This window comes from Catharus ustulatus, chromosome 5, assembly GCF_009819885.2.
Source record: "Catharus ustulatus isolate bCatUst1 chromosome 5, bCatUst1.pri.v2, whole genome shotgun sequence".
In the NCBI taxonomy this organism is placed as follows: domain Eukaryota; kingdom Metazoa; phylum Chordata; class Aves; order Passeriformes; family Turdidae; genus Catharus; species Catharus ustulatus.
This window is the reverse complement of record NC_046225.1, coordinates 62,363,256-62,386,916: the sequence shown is the minus strand read 5'-3', so window position 1 is coordinate 62,386,916 and position 23,661 is coordinate 62,363,256. Positions and strand designations below refer to the sequence as shown.

The following is a 23,661-nucleotide window of genomic DNA, read 5'->3' as shown; positions in this document are numbered from 1 at the left end:
GATGCAGCCACCATTTAATGGAACTGCAACCAACACCCTGCCTGGTGGGGTGTCAGGTTGTACTCTGACTTTGTCAGGGTTTGGGGTTTGTTTCTTTGTAGTACTGTATTTCTATTTTAATTTCCCTAGTAAAGAACTGTTATTCCTAATTCCCATATTTTTGCCTGAAAGCCCCTTGATTTCAAAATTACAATAATTTGGAGGGAGGGGGTTTACATTCTCCATTTCAAAGAGAAGCTCCTGCCTTTCTCAGCAGACACCTGTCCTCCAAACTAAAACAGCAACTTTTCATTCTTTGTCCATATATAAGCCGCACCTGATTATAAGCCGCACTTCGGGTTCAGACCAAAATTTTAGTCAAAATGGTGCGGCTTATAATCGTGAAATTACTGTAGTAATGGAATCCCGCGATCGTGGCGTTTACTGGCAGGTGCTCAATTTGCAAACATTTTTCACAGATTGGTGTAGCCTTTAAATGCAGCCTCAAGTGCCCTCCCTGTGTGGGGGCCGTGGCACTCCTGCCCGCCCCCGGCTCGAGGTGGTTGCAGCTTGCAGCTGCGCAGTTTGGGGTGGCTCGAGGTGGCCGTGGCTCACGCTTCGGGGTTCCTGTGGTTCAGGGCGGCTCAGGGCCGCCTGCTCTCTCCCTACCCATACAGCTCCTGCTGGCTGGGGTCTGCCCAGTCCCGCCCACCCCGCGTGGCTCCTACCGGCCGCGGCCGCCCGCTCCCGCCCCCCCTTGCAGCTCGGCGCTCCCTTGTGGCTCGGCTCACGGCTTGCACTTCCGGGTTGGCAAATTTCACAACTTTGTACATTATATAAGGTGCACTGGACTATAAGGCGCGCTTCTGGGTTCAGATCAAAATTTTAGTCGAAACGGTGTGCCTTATAGTCGTGAAATTACTGTACTTAACTTTTAGTAAAAACTTATTTCCTTGATTTGTAACTTATTTTCCCCCCAAGGGATTTGAAGTGACCTCTGTAAAATGAAGCAAAATTCCATCGAGATGAGCTGAAATTGAAATAATTTAAGGAAGGATGGACAAAACTGACAGAGCTTCTAGCTGTTATAGATTTTTTCTCAAGAGTCATTTGAGCATCATACCCTGTGGGCCCTGGATTTGTGTCATTCCTCTTCTCAGCATGTGTCCAACACTGTCCCCCATTAGAAACGTTCATTTTGGTTACACAGCAAGAGCACATCTGCTTATGGGGCAGTGAGCACATCTGACCAGCTGTGTGGAAAAGGCAGCCAGACTCATAACCTGGCATAAGCGTGTTCTGGGTCATACAGCTGGGCACAAGTCGTTTGTGCTTCAGGTGCTCATCCTCACTGCCATGTCAGGATGCTGAATGACCACGGTTGATGTGTGGCTGAGGAGTGCAAAACGGAAAGGGCAAGAAGTGATTTGTAGCCTGGATTAATTGGTCTCATGGGCTGAAACCAGGCTTCTGCCTACAGATGAGTCCTTTCTTTTGCTGAATGTAGTATCTTTGGGATGTGGAGTGTGTTTCTGTATCTCTGGTGCCGTCAGTGGGTTTTCCTATCACTTGATTCACTAATTGTGCTAAGTAAATAGCATTTTTGTTCTTAAAAGTGGTTGCAAGACCTCTAAATATTATTAAGGGAAAAAAAATAGGACAAATCGTAAAGGGTTCATGACAGTTTTGTCTACTTTTCTATACCTTTGCTTCTTTACTGTTATTTTGTCAATTCTTTTTTTTTTGTTTTAAATGCCAGTGTCACATTACACTAAATACCACTTCTCTCAATTATTCACAGCTGTCTAAAGAATAACTTTCTTAAGTAAAAGCAGAGGTGTGATGGAAGTAAAATTTTGTGGTTTGAGCAGGGAGAGTGTTTTGATTCTCAGGGAACGAAGATGAGAAATGCACTGTACCTTGTGACTTGTGCTGATATTGGAAAGGTGGGATCTTGGCGGACCGTGTTCCTCTTGTGAAAGACCTGGCTGCTTGTTCTTGGCTCTGGAGGAAGGGGCTGATACTGCTTTGGCAGCATCCTTGGAGGCCTAGAGAAGTCAGAGGAGAACTTGAAGAGCTCTTAGGGAATAAAGGAGGTGCAGGGACTGGGTTTTAAACACAATTTCTAGAAGAAACTGGAATTTTCTGAGAGTACTTAAATGCAGTTGTTCTGAGCCAAGCTCAGATCCAGGAGCTCTTCAGGGCCCTTCAATAACTATAGTAATATTGGATAATATTCTACATTTGCAAGACATTACTGAAGTGTGTTGTGTGCCACTAAATACTGCTTTTGTGTGCCTCACCAGGGTGTGCCAAGTACAGCTCTGCAGTGTGGATATTTCTGGGTGGGCATGGCTGTGCATATGGACCAGCCAGGGAACACACTGCAGTTTCAGACATGGGGAAAAATGTTCTTCATCCCAGAAAGCTCCCAGGTAACATGGGCCTGGTGTTTTCTGAGGGATGTGGGCACGCCCTGCCTGTGCTCTGAGACCAGCCCAGCTCCAGCAGGGAGAGGCTGGCTGGACAAAACTGGAGCTGCATCCGAGGCGCCTGGCAGAGCTGCCTTCAGTGGTGGGCTCCTGCAGAGGGAGCTTTGTGTTTGGACAGTACATACCCAAATTAAGTGAGAAAATTAAGAACCATTCTGGCTGCTATGTTACAAACAGAAACAAATAGTCAAATTTTGTAGAATTGTGGATTGTGAATGTTCTTATTTCTGCATATTACGGTTTTGAATTTGTGAAATTTTACTGCCCTTTTATGCTATTTCATATTTTTTAAGAGTCAAATTTAATATGTAATGCTAATGATATTTTACAATTCTTTATAAAAGAGTTTCTTTTAAAGCATTCAGTGTAGGTATGGAGGAATAAACTTGCCATTCCTAGATGACTTTTTGAAAGGAGGGTTTTTAATTATAGCAGTTATTGAGGTTGACCAAACAAAGAGGTGATTATTTTTTTATTTGTGGGCATATAATAGAAAAATATATTTGTGGAATAGAGCTTGGTCTATCTTCTGTGGGAATAAGTGGAAATATTCCAGTTGATTTCTAAACATGATTTAGAAAAAAATTGTGTAGCAAAAAGCACTGGTAAATTGATTTAAGTGAGAAGGAAGTCAATATTATCATATGGAACTGAGCCTAAGGCACCAATAAAATTGGTAGAATATTTTTTTCTGGGTTGAACCAGATTCAATATTTCTAGGCTTTTCACTTGTCTATAGGTACAGCCAAGTTGGTTTTGGAGATGCAGGCCTGAGCTCCTGCTTTGAATGCTTAGACCTCATGCTTTGTTCTCCCTAATTCCATATCAGAACCTGTAAGTCCAAAGAGAGCCAACAGTAAAAGGATGCTGGCTCCCTTCCAGTCCCTCATTACCATGAGCAGCACAGATGGATGTGAGCATTCATTAGCACTGAGCTCCCCGGGGAGCACAGGTAAGGGATCTCTGATGTGATCTTACCGTGGGGGAGGTGTGGGCTCCTGGAAAAGAGAGGAAACAAAAATCTCTGTAAGCTTTTCCCCCTCCTTGGTTTACTAGAGAGAAATGTGAAGGATTTAGATTAAGTAGACATGCCTGTGTCAAGAGTCTACAGCATAAAACATCATGCTATAACATACCATTTTAAAATCACTGAGGAAGAAAAGACATCCTCATATGAATGTGAGTGAGCTGTAGATAGGAATTCTCTTTTCTTTTAGCTAGTGCTAGCAAAATGGCAGCCTGCTTTTAAAAATCTGTTAAATGGTAAAATAACCTGTAACAATTTTAATTGATGAGAGATTCTGCTTACCTGGTGTCCATGTATTTTCATTCTTCCTCCTAAGAATAATTACAAACAATTCTTAGTAGAGTGCCTCCCATATAATTCACAAATGAAGTTACAGCTTTATTCTGGTATTGTTATTATTATTATGGGCAGCCCAGCCCCATTCCTTACCTTCCCCTGGCTGTACCTCCAGAACTCTGCTCTTGCTTTCAGAATGAATCATTTGAGGGTGATATTTATTCAGGTATTGTAAATATTTTTCAGAGACTTTATATACATATGTATATGCTTATCAAATTAGGGATGCTTTTTTTTCTTTTTATTTTTGTATAGAAATTTATAAAAAAACTGAAAGCCAATGAAATCAGTTCTATTTTTTTCAAATATATTCAAAATACGACTGATTTTTAAAATTAGCATCATACTAATAAAACACCTTATTTTTGCTCTATTGAAATTATTTTCCTAACTTCTACATTCTGAAATCGTAACTAATGCAAAGGGCATGCAACATATCTCAAGCTCTCCTTCAAGTAAACCATAACTAATTGTTCTGAATAAAACAATGGTAGCTCAAATGTTTAACGTTTCTAGAAAATACTGCTGAAAAAAAGTCTTCTGTGCCATTCATGCCATCTTGTGGCAAGGCCACTTAATAGCACTGCGCATGAGAAAAAATGTTGGGGTGTATTTAAAAACAGTGTAGCTATTATCTAAAAATACTAGTGTCCTCTATAAGCACTATTTACTCAGGAAGAACTAAAAATATGTATCAGTTGTGTTCTCTAACAACAGAGTTTAATTTACCTTCCTGCATGGGCTTTGGTTCATATTAACATCACATGGAGACATGTAAATCCAATTCAAAGGAATTTGAAGATTTAGATAAACTGGCAAGCTGTCCTTGCCCACTGATTTCAGCAGATTTTGAAGCTGGCTTACTGGAATTTATCTCAATTCAGCTTTTTTTCCAGGCTACATGGGGATTTGCTCACAAGAATCAATCTAACCTTTCATTTTCAAACTGTATAGTGCTTACTTTTTCATCATCTGTAGGAATAATTTCTCTCTACATTTTGCATTATAGAGTGAAATAAGAGGGGGGGGGAAGCAAATGCTGTTTTACATGGAATTCTTTAAGTTATTTTTCTGGCTGATCAGATTATAATACTATCTAAAAATCAACTGTTACAGCAAACACGAAAGGGTCACATTTTCTTGGCTTGGCAATTGCAGCCTTTTTGACCATATTACCTTATGGTTCGAAGCTTTGAAAATGGCAAGAAAAATTACGATTTCTTTTCAAAGATAATCAGATATTTAATCCTTCAGTAGCTGACTTCATGATGTACTACTACATCCAAAGTAAATGAAATATAAAAAAGTGTATCGAAACCTACTTTTAAAACAATCTTACAACTAAGAAAAACTGCCAATTAAAGGATTTAATATTTGTACCCTTCATTAAGTTTTTGGAGAATAAGATTATCTGTCTCTGATTTCACCACAAGAAACAGAACAAAAATTAAGGATACATTTTTGACTCAAAAGTAAAGGATTTTGAAGCAAATTTAGGGTTAAAGTTAGAGCAGCAGTGAAAAAAACATACAGTAATTTCACGAATACAAGCCGCAGCAATTTGACAAAAATTTTGGTGGAAACCCGGAAGTGCGGCTAATAGTCGGGGGCGGCTAATATGTGAATAATTTTCTGACATTTACAACCCCAGACGTGCCAGCCAGAGTGCCGAGCCAAGCACCTGCCAGTAAAAGCCGGCATTCCGCGATTGTTACAGTGTTACCGTGTTGCCCTGGCTCCCTGCAGGCAGCACAGGGGGCGGGGAGAGAGGCGGGAGAGCTCTCTTCTTCCCTCCTCTGCCGCAGACCAGGGGAGGGGGGGGGGGCGGCGCTGCCGTTGCCGCGGCCCGGGGAGGGGGGGGGAAGCGCGCGCCGCCATTGCCGCGGCTCCAGGAGCCGACGGGAGCCCCCCGCAGCCATTGCCGCGGCCCGGGGAGGAGGCAGGGTGCTTTGTCCGCGCCCGCCGCCGGCGCCATGGGCGCGGGAAAGCTCCGTCCCCGCCTGCCACCGCTGCCATAGGAGCGGGGGAAACTCCGTCCCTGCCTGCCACCACGGGGCAGCGCCGACCCGGGGTGACCGAGCCCAGTGGCAGCGGCGGCCGGCCCCGAGCGGCAGCACCGGGCTGGGCCACCTGGCCCTGTCAGTGGCCCCTAGCGGGCCGAGCCTGCACAGCCTTAGCTCAGCCAGTAAACCCCGCCCTCCCGGGGTTCTGTTACTAATTGCATGCGGGTCCTCGCTGTGAACGACAGAGCGGCTTATATTCGGGTGCGGCTTATCTATGGACAAAAACCGAAATATTTGCCAACACCCAGAGATGCGGCTTATACTCAGTGCGGCTTGTATTCATGAATTTACTGTACTAGGTGATGTACTACACAATTAGCATATTCTGAGTAGGTGAGCATTGTCAGACAGCCTTGGTAAGTAGTCATCCTAGGATGTAAATCCCTAGTGGGAATTGCTAAAGTTGGTATTACTAGTTAAAAATACTTATTAGATTATGTTTTACAATGTATTCATGGAAAAAGCTGAGAAGGATAGGGAGTAAAAAAGAATTGCATTGCTAGAAGTAAAGCACAGAGGGATCTTGCAGCCTTTTGGTGGAAGAGTTCAGCAGACATTGGCTTTTCCCCGCCCCTTATGTCCTTACAATGCAGTGAAAAGGAAAATCTGATTTTTAAACTGAAGGACATTTTTTCCTCCTCGTATAGGAACAGGGAACTCCTGAGATAAAATATATCTCCTGTAAATAATTTCTTCAATGTTAGTTTAAAGTGTACTGCAAAATTTGCAGGATGATCATTTTGGAAAGCAGCTGCTGCTCTGAAAACCATGTCTATTCTATCAAATGTAATCTCTGCCTATGTACAAAAGGTAAATATGGAAGTAGCAATTACTATTTCTGTTTGTAGAAATTAGTAGTTTGTTTTTTTATTATACCTCTTACATTTGGCAGTGTTCTCTCCTCTGGATCAAATGTGCGAATCTGTTAATAAACCAAAATAAAGATGTGATGTTAGTCATCATTCTGGAAGCTATGGCCAGTGTAAAGGTGCTGCTGCTGGCTGGGATGCCTCTAAGACTTAGCAGAACCTCAGCAGTCAATGAGTGAAAGCAGGAGGCGAGAAGTGAAACAGGAACGGCTCCCAGGAACCTGGGCTGCCTGGTGCCAACGAAGGTGACGTGGCTAAGACTCGAAATAGACTGCACTTGGGAGATCTTACAGAAAAGGGGAAATCTGGTTGTGAGCAAGGCTTAGTGTCTTTACTTACAACTGAGTGTTGAAGGGGCTGAGGTGGGCTCTTGCTCGTTGGGGAAGTGGTACCTGAAGGCCTTAAGCAACGTTTATCTGCAAAAGAGGAAGAAAAATCAAGCCTGAGTAATTCAGTAATATGATGTTTGAGGAAGGAGGGGTTTTAATGTTCAAAATGGGTTTTTCAGGTCAGGTCTCACCTTCACCTCCTTTTTTTTTTCCCCCCCAGAACATAACAACCATTTTAGCAACTGTATCAAGGGCATAAGCATGACCCTGGTAATAGCTTTATGGTTAACCTCCCACTGTGTTATAAATAAAAGCCTTCATAAGCTGGTAAACAGTTAAGGCAGACATTTGACCTTAAATGTGGTTAGATTACTGAATTTGTTTGTCATTTGAACCTTTGCTCTTGGCAATGCCATTGTGTTCTGGTTTTGCAAGAGTTGTAGGGGTTTTATTCTCTAGGTAGTATTTTAATTTTTATTTTAGCTTTTAATAAAAACTACATCCCTGGTGATCAAAAATAAATGATCAGGTGGTATGCTAACATGTTTTCAGTGATTGATTTTACATCTCAATGGCACTGGTATTTATCTAGAAAAGATGGCAAAAATGTTAGCATTGAATTTTACCCTTTTGAAATATATTTTCAGTCCTTTCCTCACTCTTGTATCTTGCCATATTATAGGGCACAATACACAGGCAAAACACAGATTTTTGTTTGAAGTGTTTTACCTGAAATCACAAAATAAAAATGACGTCTTTTGGCAATTTCAGGACAATCTTACATAAGCAACAAAAAGTGCTGACTGCTAAATGACAGTTTTTACTACTAACCAAGACAAAACTGTGTTTGGAATTCAATTCAGATTTCCAAATAAAATGGATAAATTAGTCTTGGAACATAATGTAGAATATCTGGTTGTTCAGACTGATTGTGATCCTTTCACACATGGATAAATTTACTCACTTTAAAAGCCATCGATTTGTTTAGACATTAAACTCCCACAAAAAATGAGTAGAAAAGGTCTTTGCTGACGTTGATGTGAATTGGGAGCAAGTTATGTGGTTTATGGTTTCCAGTCTTTCTCATCTAAGCTTCCCCACCATTTTTGAAACTATTTTAAACCTCTAGAGTGTTTATATTGGGTTGGAGCAATGCACAGCTAGGATGACACTTCACTTTCCATAAATGGGACATTAATTGGCTCTGTATGCTTAGGCATGAAATGTAACTTAGAATACGTTTAGTAAACCAGAAGGTGATTAATGCAACTCCTTTATGAAGTTAAGAATGCTTGAGAAATACACTCAAAGTAATTGCTTATTACTGCTATTCAAACCATCACAGAACACCTTTAGAAAAAATACCTTTATCATCTGGAAGAAGTTTTAGAGGGTTCTTTGATATGTTTTCCATCTTAAAGGTTTCTAGGCTTAAATAGCAGTGAGATTTTCTGAAATGGCTGTGGGTTTGATCAACCAGTTTTTTCACATTCCATGTGGAATGGGATAATAGAATTTATCCCATGAAGGTAATGTTAAAATTAAAAAGAGTGTGTAATTATTAATTTAGCATACTCTAATGAAAATCAGAGTAACTGTTAAACATGAAGAAGCAGACAAAGATCTTCTCATGTTTCTGCCCACCTGTGTAATTTTCCAGTTGAACCATTTAATTTAAAAAAAAATCTGGACTGAAAACTTCAAGTCTGTGCTGTACCCATATAACTCTAGGTTTTGCTCAGTTTCCACAGATAGAAAATGTTACCTGCATATTCAGATTCTTGTAGAGGTTTGGCAGGGAGGATTCTCAAGGAATGAACAGCCTCCAGCATTGAAGAACTTACAGTCTCGTACACATTTTCTCCCTCCTCGGATGGCTTGGAGGAAAACTGTAAGTCTCTCTTGCCCCTCATTGTCAAGTATTTGCTCTGGATAGAAGACATATACAGATAGTACAAACAAATTGAACTTCAAGATTGATTTCAATGTGGAAATATATGATTGTCATAACCAGACATTTTGGTGCAGGGGAAATTTTCTGATGGAAACTGAAGGATTGGAAAGTATTTGAGGAAGTGGTTTGAGAACATGAATTTTTAATTTAGATTAATGAAATAGCCATTTGGGAGACAGTTTAAATGTCTCTCTGAATTTTGCCTCTCTGCTCTTGAAAATGTAATGAGAGTGTTTTATGATCATTGCATACATTTTAAACTGTATATTTTATTATGATATTATCCATGTAGTATTTGTATTGTACTGACTGTTTACATATATTACCTGCAAGAATATATTAACTAGCTCATCACAAATGTCACTCTTCAAAATAAAAACATACGGTGTTTTGGGGAGTTTGTTCTAACAAATGTGCACACCAAGTGAACGTGATTGTGAGTACATATTGAGCAGTGGAGTCCACTCCACTGAGACTCTCTGCTGAGACTGACTCAGGATGGCTCTGGATGTGTCTACAGCCTTGTATAGGTTTGTTCTGGAGTGCTGCTCCACCTTTCATCCTCTCTTTTACTCATTGAAACAACTGCTGGCTTCCTTCAGCACAGAGCCAACACTGCTGCTGAGGAAACTCAGCTGAGGGTACCCCATGCCTCTACAAGTCATATTTTGTTACCAACGGCATAGGTGCATCCATGCACTTAGATCTTCTTTGATGTTTCTTTTATTCCCGAATTCCCTTTATTCTCAAATTTATTCCCTGATGTTTGTTTTATTCTCATTAGTAATGGGGAATCAAATAGCTTCCTGTCATACCATCTTCTACATGTTAACTGCCCTTTCAGTTCATGCTTTTTCTCTTGAGTGCTAAAATTTGTTTTACTCTCTAAGGACACAAAAAAATTGATTACTATGCACTTTACTTCAAACTTTATTAGGCTAATACCTATAATTGTGTTTTTAAAATTCTTCTCACAAAGAAAATACACTTCTTTAAATCTTTACTGGATTGTCAACCACCTTAAAAGACTCTGAACCTCATATCCCCAGTTAACACTACTACTGACAATACTTTCCTGTGAGCTCACTCTACATTGTACACATCTTTATTAGAACATGAGGCAGACATTTAAGAATTGTTCTTTACAGTACATGGCAGGGCAACGCTTGTCTTTATGACAGTACATAAAAATGTCACCACACCCTAGACAGACCCCTGCAGGGTATCTGGGTTTTCAGGCTCTTCTCTGCACAACTCTTTCCAGTTCAAGAGCAGACTACTGTCAGCTAGGCTGAGAGTGGCTATTTTTTCAATCAGTTGTGCAAGCACTTTCATCTAGATGAAATGCATTTTCATCTAGACCAGGCATGTACTTGTGAGACTGTCTTCTGGGAAATATCAGAGGCCTAACAAAAATCAATATATATCACATTTACTGTTTTCTTTCTTATTATTTTAGTCATATTTCTGCTGAAAAGGAAATTGCTTTTGGTTTGGGGAGTTGATGAGATGTTCTTCATGTTCACATTAACAATTCTTTACATAATCAGACTTATCATTTCCAAAAGATACTTTCAGACAGAATTTGTTTAATAATCTCTCCAGGTACCAAATACATCATCAGGATTTGCTTTCTTTCTTGGAAGAAATTATGATTACCATTGTTCTTTTCCATAATTTTAGGAACTCGGGATTCTGGAGAATTCCCAAAGATAATAAATTAATATCTCATAAATTTCTTAAATAATTCTTTAAGTGTCTTAGCATAAGTAAATAATTTCCTGACCATTCTTTTTCCATTCTGCTCTGTGTAGTTTTTGCCTTCTATTTGGTATTAATCCCATATAGCATCTGATTATTATTAATCATTCTGTGAAATCTGAAGCAGTCAAAGTATTGATTGCATCAAACTTCTTTAGTCATCCTTTATTTTGTCCAACTTGCTTATTAAAACATAGACCTGTGCCTAATTTTCATCTTTCTATGATTTAAAAGCTATTGACACTGTTTTCTTATATGCCTGAACTGAAACTGAAATCCAGATTTCAGATGCAAATGGAAAGACACTGAAATGTGCACAGTTTGCTTTTCAGTTTTCATTTGTATTGCTTACATATTTAATCTCAAGATTTATGACTTACATCCTTGTTCAACTTGATTCCCGCTATTTTTACCTGATCTAATGATAAAGGTGTATTTTAGGTTCAGCCCGTAGATGGAGAATTGGCAAGTGAGTCACTTCTCCAGTCTAGATCCCACTAAAAAGAGTGAAAGTTCTCATCTATATTTCACAATTCTCACACCTTATTTTGCACTAAAACCCAGTGATTTTTGCATTTTTTGTTAGTATTATAGCCCAGATGATATTAACATACATTGGAAAGTGAAAGAAAAGTAAAACTTTAGGAAGAACATGTGGTACTTACAGAATGATGGATGTTAGCAGGAATTGTTCTCTTTTCTGTATAAAATGGAGAAAAGCTGTCAGCAGGTCCCATTCTGTAGTAAATGATACAGTAGCTAATAACTTATATAAAGCAATAAAAGTCTGCCAACCGCAGATTTTAAAGTATTTATTTACAGTATTTTAGAGGTACTGAAAAAAGGACATGAAGCAGGTCCACCCGTGCGTTTGTGGACCTGTACAATGCATGAGGAAGTAGCAGTATGGAAATGGGATTCACAATCATGAGCATGTCTAAGCCCGCCCAAGAAAAACACCCAAAAAAGGGTGTGCTTGAGCTCCTCTCTCTCCCCTGAGTTTTATTTCTTGGTGGAGAACTTTGAGAGCTATGGGACTGCTGGTCTGGAAATCCCTCTGTGAATAGAAATGTGTTTTGTCCTCTTTGTAGCAGAAGAAAATCCCAAATCTGAGAACACTCCATCTATCAGGCTATAAACTATTCTCAGAGGTGTTTGTCTGCCCATGAAGCTGTCTCATGGTATAGACAGGAGAGCATGAGCTACAGAACTGGTGAACAGAGATTCCCATCTTCTGCACTTAACCCACTTTGCACATTTAACCCAGTGACTCTTTAATGCAAAACAGCCAGGGTACGACCTTACCCAGTGTGTACTCTTGTTCTGGACTCTTTCAGTCCCTTTTTAGGCTGCCTGTAACCCCACAAATCTTGCATCTCTGGCTACATAATGGCCTGATTTCAAAAGTAGAGCATGAAAGTCCTTCTATTAAGACCAGTCAATAACAAATAGTAACAGCGTGTTGTAATGCATAGAAAAAAAAGGAAATTGTACACTGAAATACTTTTATGCTAAGGAAAGAGTTAAAACCAGAACTACTTCTTGTCCAGGAGTTGTACCCCATGGCTGAAGGATATTAAGGACAGCCGGCATCCCAAAACCCTCCCTTACAGCTGTGTTTTGGAAGAAGCAAATTTCTTCCTAAACACCTTCTTTGCATTTGTTGTTCTTGTTCTGTGAGCCTGGTATTGCATATTTTCCATACCCCAGCAGATGGCATTGAATGTTCATTTATTCAAGTACTTTAATCTCTGCTCAGAGGATCATTCATGGGTGCCAGTGAAGGAGACTTACTCATACAAACTACTTGTCTGATTTTCTGTTTAGTTATACTGGTGCTAACCAACAGTAAAACCAGTTAAAGGTGGTGCCAGGACAATAATAAAAAAGCAGTGTCCTAATTTGCAACCTTTGTACTTCTGTTCATAAAAAAGTGTGGTTGTTTTATCCTCCACAATAACCAATGAATAACAGTGGTAAACGTCAATGCCATTGCCCAGGCATTTCGTGGCTTAATGCTAAAAGAGACAGTTTGACACAAGCCTTTGGGGTGTTGTATTGCTATCCAATATCCAATTGCTTACAATGTGATGTCCAGGTCAGTTTATCATCTCTTCTCTTATGCATGAATCACCAGAGTTCTTTCTTAGGCCTCCTTTACTCTGGACCATTGAAGGGAGCAGCCCTGGTGTTGCTTTTCTGTGGGTCTGCCCTCTACATAAGGTAACAGCCCAAATATTTGCTCTGTGCTAGCTGAGGAGTGCAAACCAGTGAGAAATCACTCTTACTGTTATTTAAGAATATAATTTTCATAATGAACATGAATATTTAACTCTGTCAATCTTGCTGTACATATCAGACCTTCAGAATGAGAAGTGCTGCACGCTGTCCAAGTTTTAGATGAGGCGCTATCATGAAGCTAAGCACACCTAAGGGGAGAATATTTCTGCTATCTATCTCTCTATCTATCTATCTATCTATCTATCTATCTATCTATCTATCTATCTATCTATCTATCTATCTATATATCTATCTCTCTGGAACATCCAATTTGTTATAGAACCAGGCTAGTCTGGGTTGGTAAGGACCTTTAAAGGTCATCTAGCCCAACTCACCTGCAGAGAGCAGAGACATCTTCAAATTTTCTGGCTTTTGCTGCACTGGCTGTTGAACAAGGATGAAAGAGGACAGAATCTTTGTGCCAGGTAGCTGCAATAACTGGACCTTATGGCATAATTTTTTTTCACTACGAGCTAATGATTTAAAGCTGGCACAGACTAGAGTCTCCTCGAGCTGTAGGGACTCATCATGTTTAATTCAGGCTGAAATTTTTTTGTTGCTTTGCTGCATTGCCTATGAAATTGATAAGTAGAGACTATCACTTATAATAATAGTAATGTGTTATATTTCTGTGTTATACATGTGGGTGTGTTTCTGCCAGTTGACAGAGAATGCCTCATGTCAAAACAAAATGGAAAAAAATTATTTTCTCTTTAATTTGCAATGGATTAAAACTGTGTGTGCATTTTGTGACAACCTTCTCTTTTCATGCTGACCTTTTGTTTAAAAGGGTGGCAGGTTAGGAATTTGTACACAAAAGTCCAACATCAAAAACATAGCCCTTGAAGTGGGAAAGCAGAAGGAAAATGTGTTCCCATTGGCTTCTCTGATTCTATGAATGCACAACGGTTTTTCCAGTCACTGTGGTGTTTCAGCCAGTGGCAGAATGCTATAAAGAATTCTGGGTTGCGATTTAATAAACTTTGTGATCCTGACAGGGATCCTAACCACTTCAGTAGAAAAATAAAAGCTTCAAGCTGGAAATGCTGCAAGGAAGAACTGTGTAGACATTTTCAGAGCCACTTTTTTACTCCCTTACCCAAAATTATGATGCAAAACCTTGTCCTGCTTAGGTATATAGGCATCTTCCTTAAGCCTATAGAGGAGCTAGATTAACAAGTTTCCTGAATAATATAGATTTAATTAGAGTACCAAGTAAAAGATTAGGCAGGTTTCACTTCAGAGATGTGAAAAAGGCATGTGAATATATATCAGTTATGGTGGGCATTTGGGCTAAGGCCAGCTATCCAAATAATAAAAGATTTGCAGTTAGATGATAGATTGCTGGGTTTTATTTTTCCCAGAACTACTTTTTCCAGAATTAAATCTAAATCTTTTATATTATATGGATCTTGAATGCATTTAAACAAACTCCAAATAACACTATAAACATATGGTACATCAAATAAATTTATCTGGCTAGTTGTGCCACTTTTTAGTTTGATAATTTTATATGCTTTGTGTTAAATAGCTCAGCTAGAGTTGTGAACTGCAGTGTCATTTATGACCAATTCAAGAAAGTGCAGTGTTTTACTTTTGAAATTAATGTAGTTTAAACACATGCTTGCTACTGACCATAATCTGTCATGGAAACAGATTTAGAGATTCTATGTCATTGTCTTGTATTGGAACAGCAAACAGGGAGAAGAGGTGAGACCAAAGGTAGCAGCAAAGGGAAAAAGAAAGTTGTCTCAGTTGCTTTCTAGAAGCCATCAGCCAAAGTAATGTTTTCAGTCTGCATCAAGAGAATAACTTATTCCTGGCTTTTTGCAGTGTATACCATCATGAAACCAAACATTTTTTGTGGCACAGTGGAAGTAAACACCTTTTTTTCAGCATTGGTGAGTAACCCCTTGGTGAGTATCCATTATTTTTCATTTTCTCTACCAATTCATTTTAATTTTTATGATATTAAAATGTTCAGATCTGTCACAGACTTTTACTCGCTCTGAGTAAGAAGTAGGCTACATAGACATGTTATAGCACTTTTTTTCAGCAGTGAAAGAATTTTACCTTTTGTGTGTCTATTTGGATTCATTACTTCATGTATGTTTGGGCAAGATCTAAATAAAAAGAAAAAAAAATCCACTTAATTAAATATTAGACATTGCCATTGTTCTGTGAACCTTCTCATAGAGTCCACTTTAAATTAATGAATAAATGTTGCAAGGATAATAAATACATTTGAGAAATTGGCAGATTTGGAAATTCAACAATTATGGGTCAGACCTTATATTTTTGTTCACTTACAGCTCCAAGTTTGTTGCAGAGAACTGTACTCATTTTGAAAACATTCATTTTAGACATAAATATTGTAACAGCCTTATTGATGCTTTAGCATAATCAGTATATTGTTGGAGGGATGAGTTTCCTTAGGGAGACAGGAGTTAAAACTCACTTTCCACATGCAGCTGTGCCACTCCACATGGCTCCCTTCCCATTCTGCCAAATTAGTATAGCACTTCCCCTATTCCTCATGTGCTATTCTTCCATCCTGCTATTACTCTGCATGGAGAATATATGAGATGTATTGGGTGTGGAAGAACCACATTACCCTTACTCTGGTGTTGGTTCTCTCACCATGACCCTCTTTATCCACTGCAGCTCTGTATCAGCCTGTCCAACCACATTTGTGGATCACTGCAGTAGCAGTACTTAGTATTCATGAGCAACATCAAAAGTTATTTTGCAATGAAGATTTGGCCACGGATCACATTAAGACTGCATTAATGCACACTCATTTTATCCATATCTAAGCATCCACCCTTGGAACTGCATAAAGTTTGGGAAGTACCACCACAAACCTCTGAGTTACAACTAGCCCACTCTTACAATTACAAAATAATTTAGGTTAGCAGCAGCTTTTGAACACAGGGTGAAGCTGAGTGGTTTCCTGTTCAGTGAGCAAGCTGTAAACCACACAACAGTGTACTAGAGTGTGTGATAATAGCATGGACACATCAATATTAAACCTTTTATTTATATTACTTACAAGTGATTTAAAAAGTAATTTATTTACTTACTTATTTTTTGGCAAAGCTGTTTTCCTGCTGCTTGACTCTGCTGGGCGATATTGTATTTTTTTTCTGTTGACTCTGACAGAATTGAGCAAAGTTTGCTGTTAGAGAGCAGCAATAAGCGGGGAAGGAATGCAAGTGCAAGCAGAGCTCCAAAACTAATTTTCAAAACTTTTCAATGCACATATGTAAATGATTACCTTCTTCTCTACCTCAAACATTTTCATTCTCTGAATATTTTCCTTTGTTTTCAGCTATTTGGAAAAAAGATCAACGGTTTCCTGCCGAGGGAATGAAAAGCTAGAAACTCAATTCCTGCGTCCTGTTTTGGTTACATTAGAATAGGGTACTTATTGAATGCAACTGAATAGGAATTAAAACCCAGAGGCACCTATCCAAGATCTTTATTGCTGGTCAAATAGTTGCTAAACACCAGTGGTGTAGTTACTAAAACAACAGAGTTCAGTTCTCTTGGCTTCCCTACTTCTGATTGCTCTTGAGCCTCTCTTAGAAACAGAACTCCTTATTTTACTCAGGTGAAATAATATTGATTTATAAATCCTTGAAACAAAAACTGAGATAATTATACTTTTACCTTTTGACTATCTGACATTTCAGTGTTTTCAGCAAAAAGAGTTAGGATTATCTCACAAATAATTCCTACAGATGGAAAGACGGTCATGTACTTTTGGACCTGCTCATTTAAATTCATAGAGCCTATAATTAGTGTTTCCAAATCAGGTCTCAGTTTTACTTTGCAAACATGCCCCAAAGCCTGTTTGAAACAAACAAACAAACAAAAACTACCCACACACACACACACTTTAATCAATATTTAAATGCACACATTGTTAATGAATTGTTCTAATTGTCATGTTAGACAGTTTATTATGGAAATACTGAAGGGCATGAATGCAAAGATGCAAATTTTAGAAGAATGACAAGATATGTTTATTTTCAGAAGTGGATTTAGCAAGAGAGGTATGCTTGAGCAGTTGCTATAGCTATAGAGAATTTTGGTTAAGTGGTTAAATCTGTGCTCCAGTGATATGTGTCTCTAGTATGTGGAATATGAACAGGTAACTGATTTCTGTCATCTCAATGCCCTTTATCATTCATACATAGTTTTTTTGTCTTTTAAAAGAACAATTTAATTCCTTGCAAAAGTCTTCCTCCAGCTCCCCCGAGGCAGTCTGTATTACAAATGCAAAAGGGTGTTGCATGAGTATTATACATACAGTGAACATCATTTTTGTGTGTTTGAATTTGCTTCATTCCTCCCTGTCCCTTCCTGTGGCAAATTTCCCAACATGAACCTGCAGAGTGACCTTCTGCAGGCTCTCCTTTGCCTGCAGCAGGGAACTGCTTCAGTCTCTTGGTAGATTTTGTCCCCATGTGAGATGCAGCACCAAGGTTTCACTGGTATCTCTATGAGCCCATACACATAACATGTAGCAGCATGAATGGCTCAGGATTTACCAGAAACTCATCATGGCTGAGACCATGAGGACATTTAGAACCTTTTGAATGTTCTATGTTAATAATATCATGACCTTGCTTAAAAATAAATATTTTTCACCATTTTTGCTTTAAAGTACTGCTATGCTGTTTTTAAAAATCCCCATGTCTAATCATAGGGCCAAAGCATCTTTCCTTCACAGAATTTTCTTCATTCTCTGGTCAACTTTGTTTCCTCTGGCAAAAATGGGGGAATTTTTAAATGCAATTTATGACACTTTTTTTTTTTTTCTTTTACTTAAACAAAATGTAGAATTTCATTTAGCTGGGTATGTTTTGTAAGTTTTTCCATTTATGAAACTCATACCAGACTGACCAGATACAAAATCCTAAGTTGTGTGTTTGTGATAGTACAGGCTAGTGGCATAGACAGAGCAGCAATACCCATTCCTCTCAGGACTCAAGTTACATTATGTACATCCAGAAGATATGTTGGAGAGAAAAAGTGAGAGTAGACTTCATTTTCGATGACTATTCACTCATATTTAAATGCAGACCAATTGTAATGGAGCACCTACAAAACCAGAAATTACATTTACATTAAAGTTGACTGAATTCATCTTGATTGTTCTGTTGTGATGTTATGATTAATTTATGATGAATTGGTTATATGAAAGTGTTTGTTTCAAAGATCTCATAATTTCCAAGAGCCATGAAAATATTAGGTAAATTTTACACTCCATTTGAAAGTTTATTTATTTCACAGCATTTAAGGGGACTGTTACCAAAGTAAATTTTGCTTGTTAGGAATAAAAGTTGGCTAAGTGCAGGTGATTAAGAGACAAAAGTCCATTTCCTCTTATTTTGATTGTCTCTCTTTTCTTCTGTTTCAACAGTGAAACAACAAGAAGAAAATTAGTGATTATATTTACTAGCTCTCCTCTGACTGCAATGCTTTGCATGTAACACTGAAATATTGCCTGATGTTTTTTTCCATCAGTTGCTACATTGCAAAGACCCTGCTGTATTCATGTCAAATCCTTCTTCATGACAGACTGTAAAGTGCCTAATCTGGCCCAAAATATCCAGAAGCAATTCCTTATTGCTCAAACATTGTTTTGGTTATTTGGTTTCGTTGTTACTTATTTTTGCAGTTATTTGCATATTTATTTGGTTTTGCAGATATGCTTGAGAGCTCCTATCATAGAACAGCCCTCCTGTGACAGATGAGTCACAACTGTAAAATTAGTCCCTGTCCAAAGGATGCATAAACCAAGGGAAAATAGGTGGATGCAACTGAAAAATGGGGATAAAACAAAAAGCTGAAGGTAAAAGGAGTTTTTCTAGAAGGAAAGGAATAAAATATGGAGCATACAACTCTCTGCTGACTGCAGACGTTTAAAGGGGGTCAGCCCCCAGTTTGAAAAACAGGCACCTCTCAGGTCTGTGGAGAGAGAAAACCACATTTGTATTTCATATTTGCATTTCAATTACTGCTATTGAAAGAGGCCAGTATTTTATTTTGTGGGCTACTTAATACAACAAAAGGATCATACTATTTAGCACTCTGATTATATAAATCCATAGCTGAAAGATATTTTCTAAATAAACTGTTGCTGGGGTGACTATTAAGGGATGCTCTCATTCAGGAACCATCCTGGTTCCTGGAACAGCTGCTAAAGGTGGTATATGCATCACACGTGTCAGCGTGATTGGACTTGGGGGCACTTGGCAATCACAAGGTCCTTCAGTTACATAGTGGTTTGAAACTGTTCATTTTGTCTTCTGGTCACATCTATATCTGTAGATGCTCTTACTTAATAGCAGGGTTTGGGTTGGGAGGAGGTTTAACCACCTCTACTGTGGCCCAGATTAAGGAAAACCACAGTCAGGATGGCAGAAGTAACTTTGAAATAGTTTAAATCTAACAACAGTTAACATAATCAAAAACTTCTAGGGAAGTGCATAGAAGAGAGTTCACTTTTTAAAATGATACCTGCAGGTAAGAGAGATTATGAACTTGGCTTGATTGGGCTAGGTCACTCTTGAAGATAAGCTTGGGTTTCAAAGTTGGCTGAACACAAGTGTGCCTTTCTGTTCTTGGTGCCTGTGAAGCACTAATCTTAGAGAAATTAGAATTTTAGTTAAAAGTTAAAAGAAACTGGGGTTGAGATAGTTATCTGAAACTTAAATAAATGATTGCCTGTCAATTTATGTTTGCTTAACTATGCTTGCAATGGGAAAGGATGAAACTAGTAGTTAGGTCCAAAGAACACGAACAATTGCAACCAGAAACTCGTTCTTTGCAAAACTGGAGTTGCCCCAAAAGCCATTTGTATTGTCATTAATAGAAAAGGTCAGGGTGAGGAAGACTCACCTTACTTCCTCCTTTTAAGACCCCTCCCCACAAAAACGACCCCAGACTTAATTCAAGAAACCAACTACGCTGCTGAATAGCCATTCAAGCTAATTACCATAGGAAGCAGGGGATGGGAGGGGCTGGTATTATAAATATGTATTTGTTTGAATCTTTTGTCAATAAATAGACTCTGTGACCACCTATAATTTTACTGTGCCTATTAGGGGGCTACCCCACGCTGTTGCCGAGTGCTGAATAAACATACCCTTTCTAACTTTAAATTGTTAGAGAGTCTTTTGTCCGTCACAGTTGAGTATCGGTATTAGACCAATACTCATATTTTGGTAAATCAGCTGGGCATATCCTGCTGCTCAGAGGGCTATAGGTCTTTTTCAGACCTTGAACTTCATTGGTTGGTGTCTGTTGAGTTAGACGCCTCAAGGAAGGGTCTGAAATCTCAAGCTTGCTGAACAGGGAACTGCCCGGAGCTAGCAAAGAGCAGCTGCCTAGAATGAGTGCTGGTGGCTGCTCAGGCTGCAGAGGAGATGCAATCAGTGCTTGCAGTACACAGCTGGGAGCACCAGGCAGACACATTCCTCTGAGGAAAAGTGAGGGATAGCTATCCACCATCTTTTATATGAAATAATTTAGTACTCAGAGAAAGTGTGTTGCTGTGTACTGTGTTTTGCTTAGATATTTGTTCTCCACTGAAAAGAAAAGAGGTGCAGAAACCCAGTGTGGGCTCCTGTGCCCCAGCTGGGCACCTGCACCCCTTGGATCTTCCCTTACAGTTTGCTTATGCGCTGATGAAGGAGGGGAGGTTTTCTGCGCAGTGCCTGGGCAGGTGATGAAGGCTTCTCACCAGAGTACCCTGCAGCCCTCATCCTCTGGTGCTATCCACAAAGAGGGCTTGGATCTCCCAAAAGGTGAGCCCAAATATTCCTGTTCCTGAACGCTGTAACTACATGTGGAAGGAAAGTGTGAGAGTTTTGGGGAGGCACAGTTACCTGCCTAGGTATGTCAGATATTTTGGCTGTACTGGCTGGGATGGAGTTAATTGTGCTGAGAGCAGTCCGTTGGGTGCTCTACTATGGGTCTGTGACCAGAGCAGTGTTGACAACAGACTCTTTTGGCTGTTGTTAGCAATGCTTGCACAGCACCGAGGCTTTCTCTTGTTCCTGTTCTGCTCTCCCAGTGGGTAGGCTGGGGGTGGGCAGAGGCTGGAAGTGGACAAAGCTTAACCCCAGCTAACCCCAGGGATATCCCACACTGCACAGCATGTGCTCAGCAAAAAAAACTCAAGTGAAGGGGTTTTTGGAAAGCAACCACTGCTCATTGATTGCTTTCACACCCCTTGTTTTGTTTCAGGCTTTTTTTCCCTTTTTCTTCCCTTGACTTATTAAACTGTGTCTGTCTCAATCCACAAATTTCCTTACTTGCTTTCCATCTTTCCCCAACCCGGGGTAGCCTGCTGGGGCACAGCAGCAGGTAGGGATTGCAGGAAAGGAGGGAAGAGCTATTTGACCTTTCAGCTCATCATAGGGGGTTCAGGATCACAGTTTTAACACTGGTATACAAATATCATCCAGGTCCAAGGCAAAGGCCTGACCATTTTTATATAATCCCAACCACTGCCCAAAAATTGAACTTTTTTTTGTAATTTTAATTTTTAAAAGTCAGTTTTATGGACCAGTAATAAGATCATCCATGGCAATATTGTACTCACTATTGTGACTTACAATAAATACTCCATAAAACAGATGTTCTTCTGATTACCACATTTAAACTACTACAGTCCTCCAAGTGTGCCATGCTGGAGGACACTTGTTCTGTTCTTTTTACCTAAACTAAGTGCTAGGAACATAATAATAAATATTAATGGCTCTATTATCTTAGCAAAATTACATAACTGACCACTTGCAAAACTACTTAGAATTTATGATTGGCACAATTGATTCAGATCCTCTTCTTCCTAAAAGAGTGCTCTAGGTTTCCCTGGCAACCTGTAAAACGCTATGTGTAAATACAGAAACCAATCACCATGCTATCAGTTCAGATAACCCCACAAAAACACAAGCATTTTGAACAGCAATTTATTATTGTGTTAGTTAAATTCAGATTTTAGAACTGTCAAATAGAAACCCTGTAGTATCAAATTGCAGTAACAAGCTACAAAGTGGAAACTCCTTGCAATAATCATATAATCATAGAATAGCTTGGATTGGAAATGATCTTAAAGATTATCTAGTTCCAACCAACCTGCTGTGGGCAGGAACAGCTTTTCCCAGACCAGGATGCCCAGGACCCCATCCAGCCTGACCTTGAACACTTCCAGAGACTGGGCATCCACAAATACTTATTGTATTTCATTGCCTCACTACACTCAAACTAAAAAATTTCTTCCTAATATGTAATCCAAACCTGCTCTCTGTTTGAAGTTATTTCCCCTCATCCTGTTCCTTCACACCCTTTGTAAAAAGTCTCTCTCCATCTTCCTTGTAGGCTTCCATCAGGTACTGGATGGCTGCAATTAATTAGGCCACCTCGCAGCCTTCTCCAGGCTGAACAATCCCAATCTTCTCCTCCTTTCCTTATGGGAGAGATTCTCCATCCCTCTGGTCATCATGCTGGCCTCCTCTGGGCTCACTGCAGCAGGTCATTGCCCTTCCTGTGCTGAGGACTCCAGAACTGGGTGCAGTGCTCTAGTTCCACATACAAAATTGTAGAAGACATTGAAAGCAGCTTTATCAGAGAATCAAGTCCCTGGTGAATGCATAATGAATACCACTTCTCTAGTACTGGTTAGTACAGGTATTCAGGCTGACAACTAGGGTACACAGAATCCACTTTTGTTTGTATTACAGTATCATCTTGTGTGCAAATGTTGTAATGAATCCTAGTTAGGTGACTTTGCACTGGATAAGAGAAAAAGAGAACAAAGGGTAAGCCACTGTGGTTGAAGTAAAGGTTGATACTCTACTAGGGCATGATTCAAGCCAAAAGCTTGCAGTCTTTCAGGAAGGGAAAATATTTCACTCAGTCTCAATTGCAAATACTGACAGAGGCTTCTCCTCTTAAGCCACTGCTGTTCCAAAAGTGGTATTTGATCTTTGTTGTTGTGCATGACACCACGCCTTGCAAAGAAATTCTGGGAAAAGATTCAGTGTTTGGCATGATTTTCTTCCCACAACTTCTGTACTGAATCAGATAAAACATATTCACACAGCAACAGAGTAGTATGGGTCATTTCAAGCCAAATGCAATATAATCTGAACCACATGGCAAAGATTTCTTGGGGAGGAGTGTAATGAAAACTTTGCCTCTGAATAAAGTGATATGGACAATGAGCCTGTCCCCTCCTTGCATTACCCTTCCTGTATGTTTACCTAACGGTATGCACTGCACAAGGCAGCATAATTGCTTAATTAATAATATGTACTTGTTTAAGCATAGCACCTCTCACCTCAAGTCCGTGCATTTGAGACCAACCTGCTTTTACAGAATCCAGAGCATATTGGAAGGGACTCACAGGAATGATCCAGTTAAACTCCTGGACCAGAGGACAACCCAAATTTAGTCAGGTTCTAGTCTGAACCACTGCTAAGTCGTCAGGCAGTGACTGACTGGCTGAAGTGATGTTGTCAGGCAGGACAGGGGCTGTGGGCTGTGAAAGGTAA

At 39.5% G+C, this 23,661-nt stretch overlaps 1 protein-coding gene across 2 annotated transcripts in view; it reads right to left on the bottom strand.

Moving 5' to 3' along the window:
• CLNK (cytokine dependent hematopoietic cell linker) overlaps positions 1 to 19,815 on the bottom strand; it is a 40,175-nt gene extending 20,360 nt beyond the window's left edge. Inside the window, exons 1-9 of one of the 2 annotated variants that reach the window (XM_033059824.2) lie at positions 16,174 to 19,815; positions 15,164 to 15,213; positions 11,476 to 11,510; positions 8,861 to 9,023; positions 7,106 to 7,182; positions 6,774 to 6,819; positions 3,781 to 3,809; positions 3,450 to 3,469; positions 1,899 to 2,027 (exon numbers count right to left, since the gene is read on the bottom strand). In XM_033059824.2, coding sequence (XP_032915715.1) covers positions 1,899 to 2,027; positions 3,450 to 3,469; positions 3,781 to 3,809; positions 6,774 to 6,819; positions 7,106 to 7,182; positions 8,861 to 9,023; positions 11,476 to 11,510; positions 15,164 to 15,188 — 524 coding nt within the window. In that variant the 5' untranslated portion in view covers positions 15,189 to 15,213; positions 16,174 to 19,815. Of the gene's footprint in view, positions 1 to 1,898; positions 2,028 to 3,449; positions 3,470 to 3,780; positions 3,810 to 6,773; positions 6,820 to 7,105; positions 7,183 to 8,860; positions 9,024 to 11,475; positions 11,548 to 15,163; positions 15,214 to 16,173 lie in introns of those variants that run through there. The other variant, XM_042779263.1, reaches the window with a different exon arrangement.
• Between the last annotated feature and the right edge of the window lie 3,846 nt (positions 19,816 to 23,661).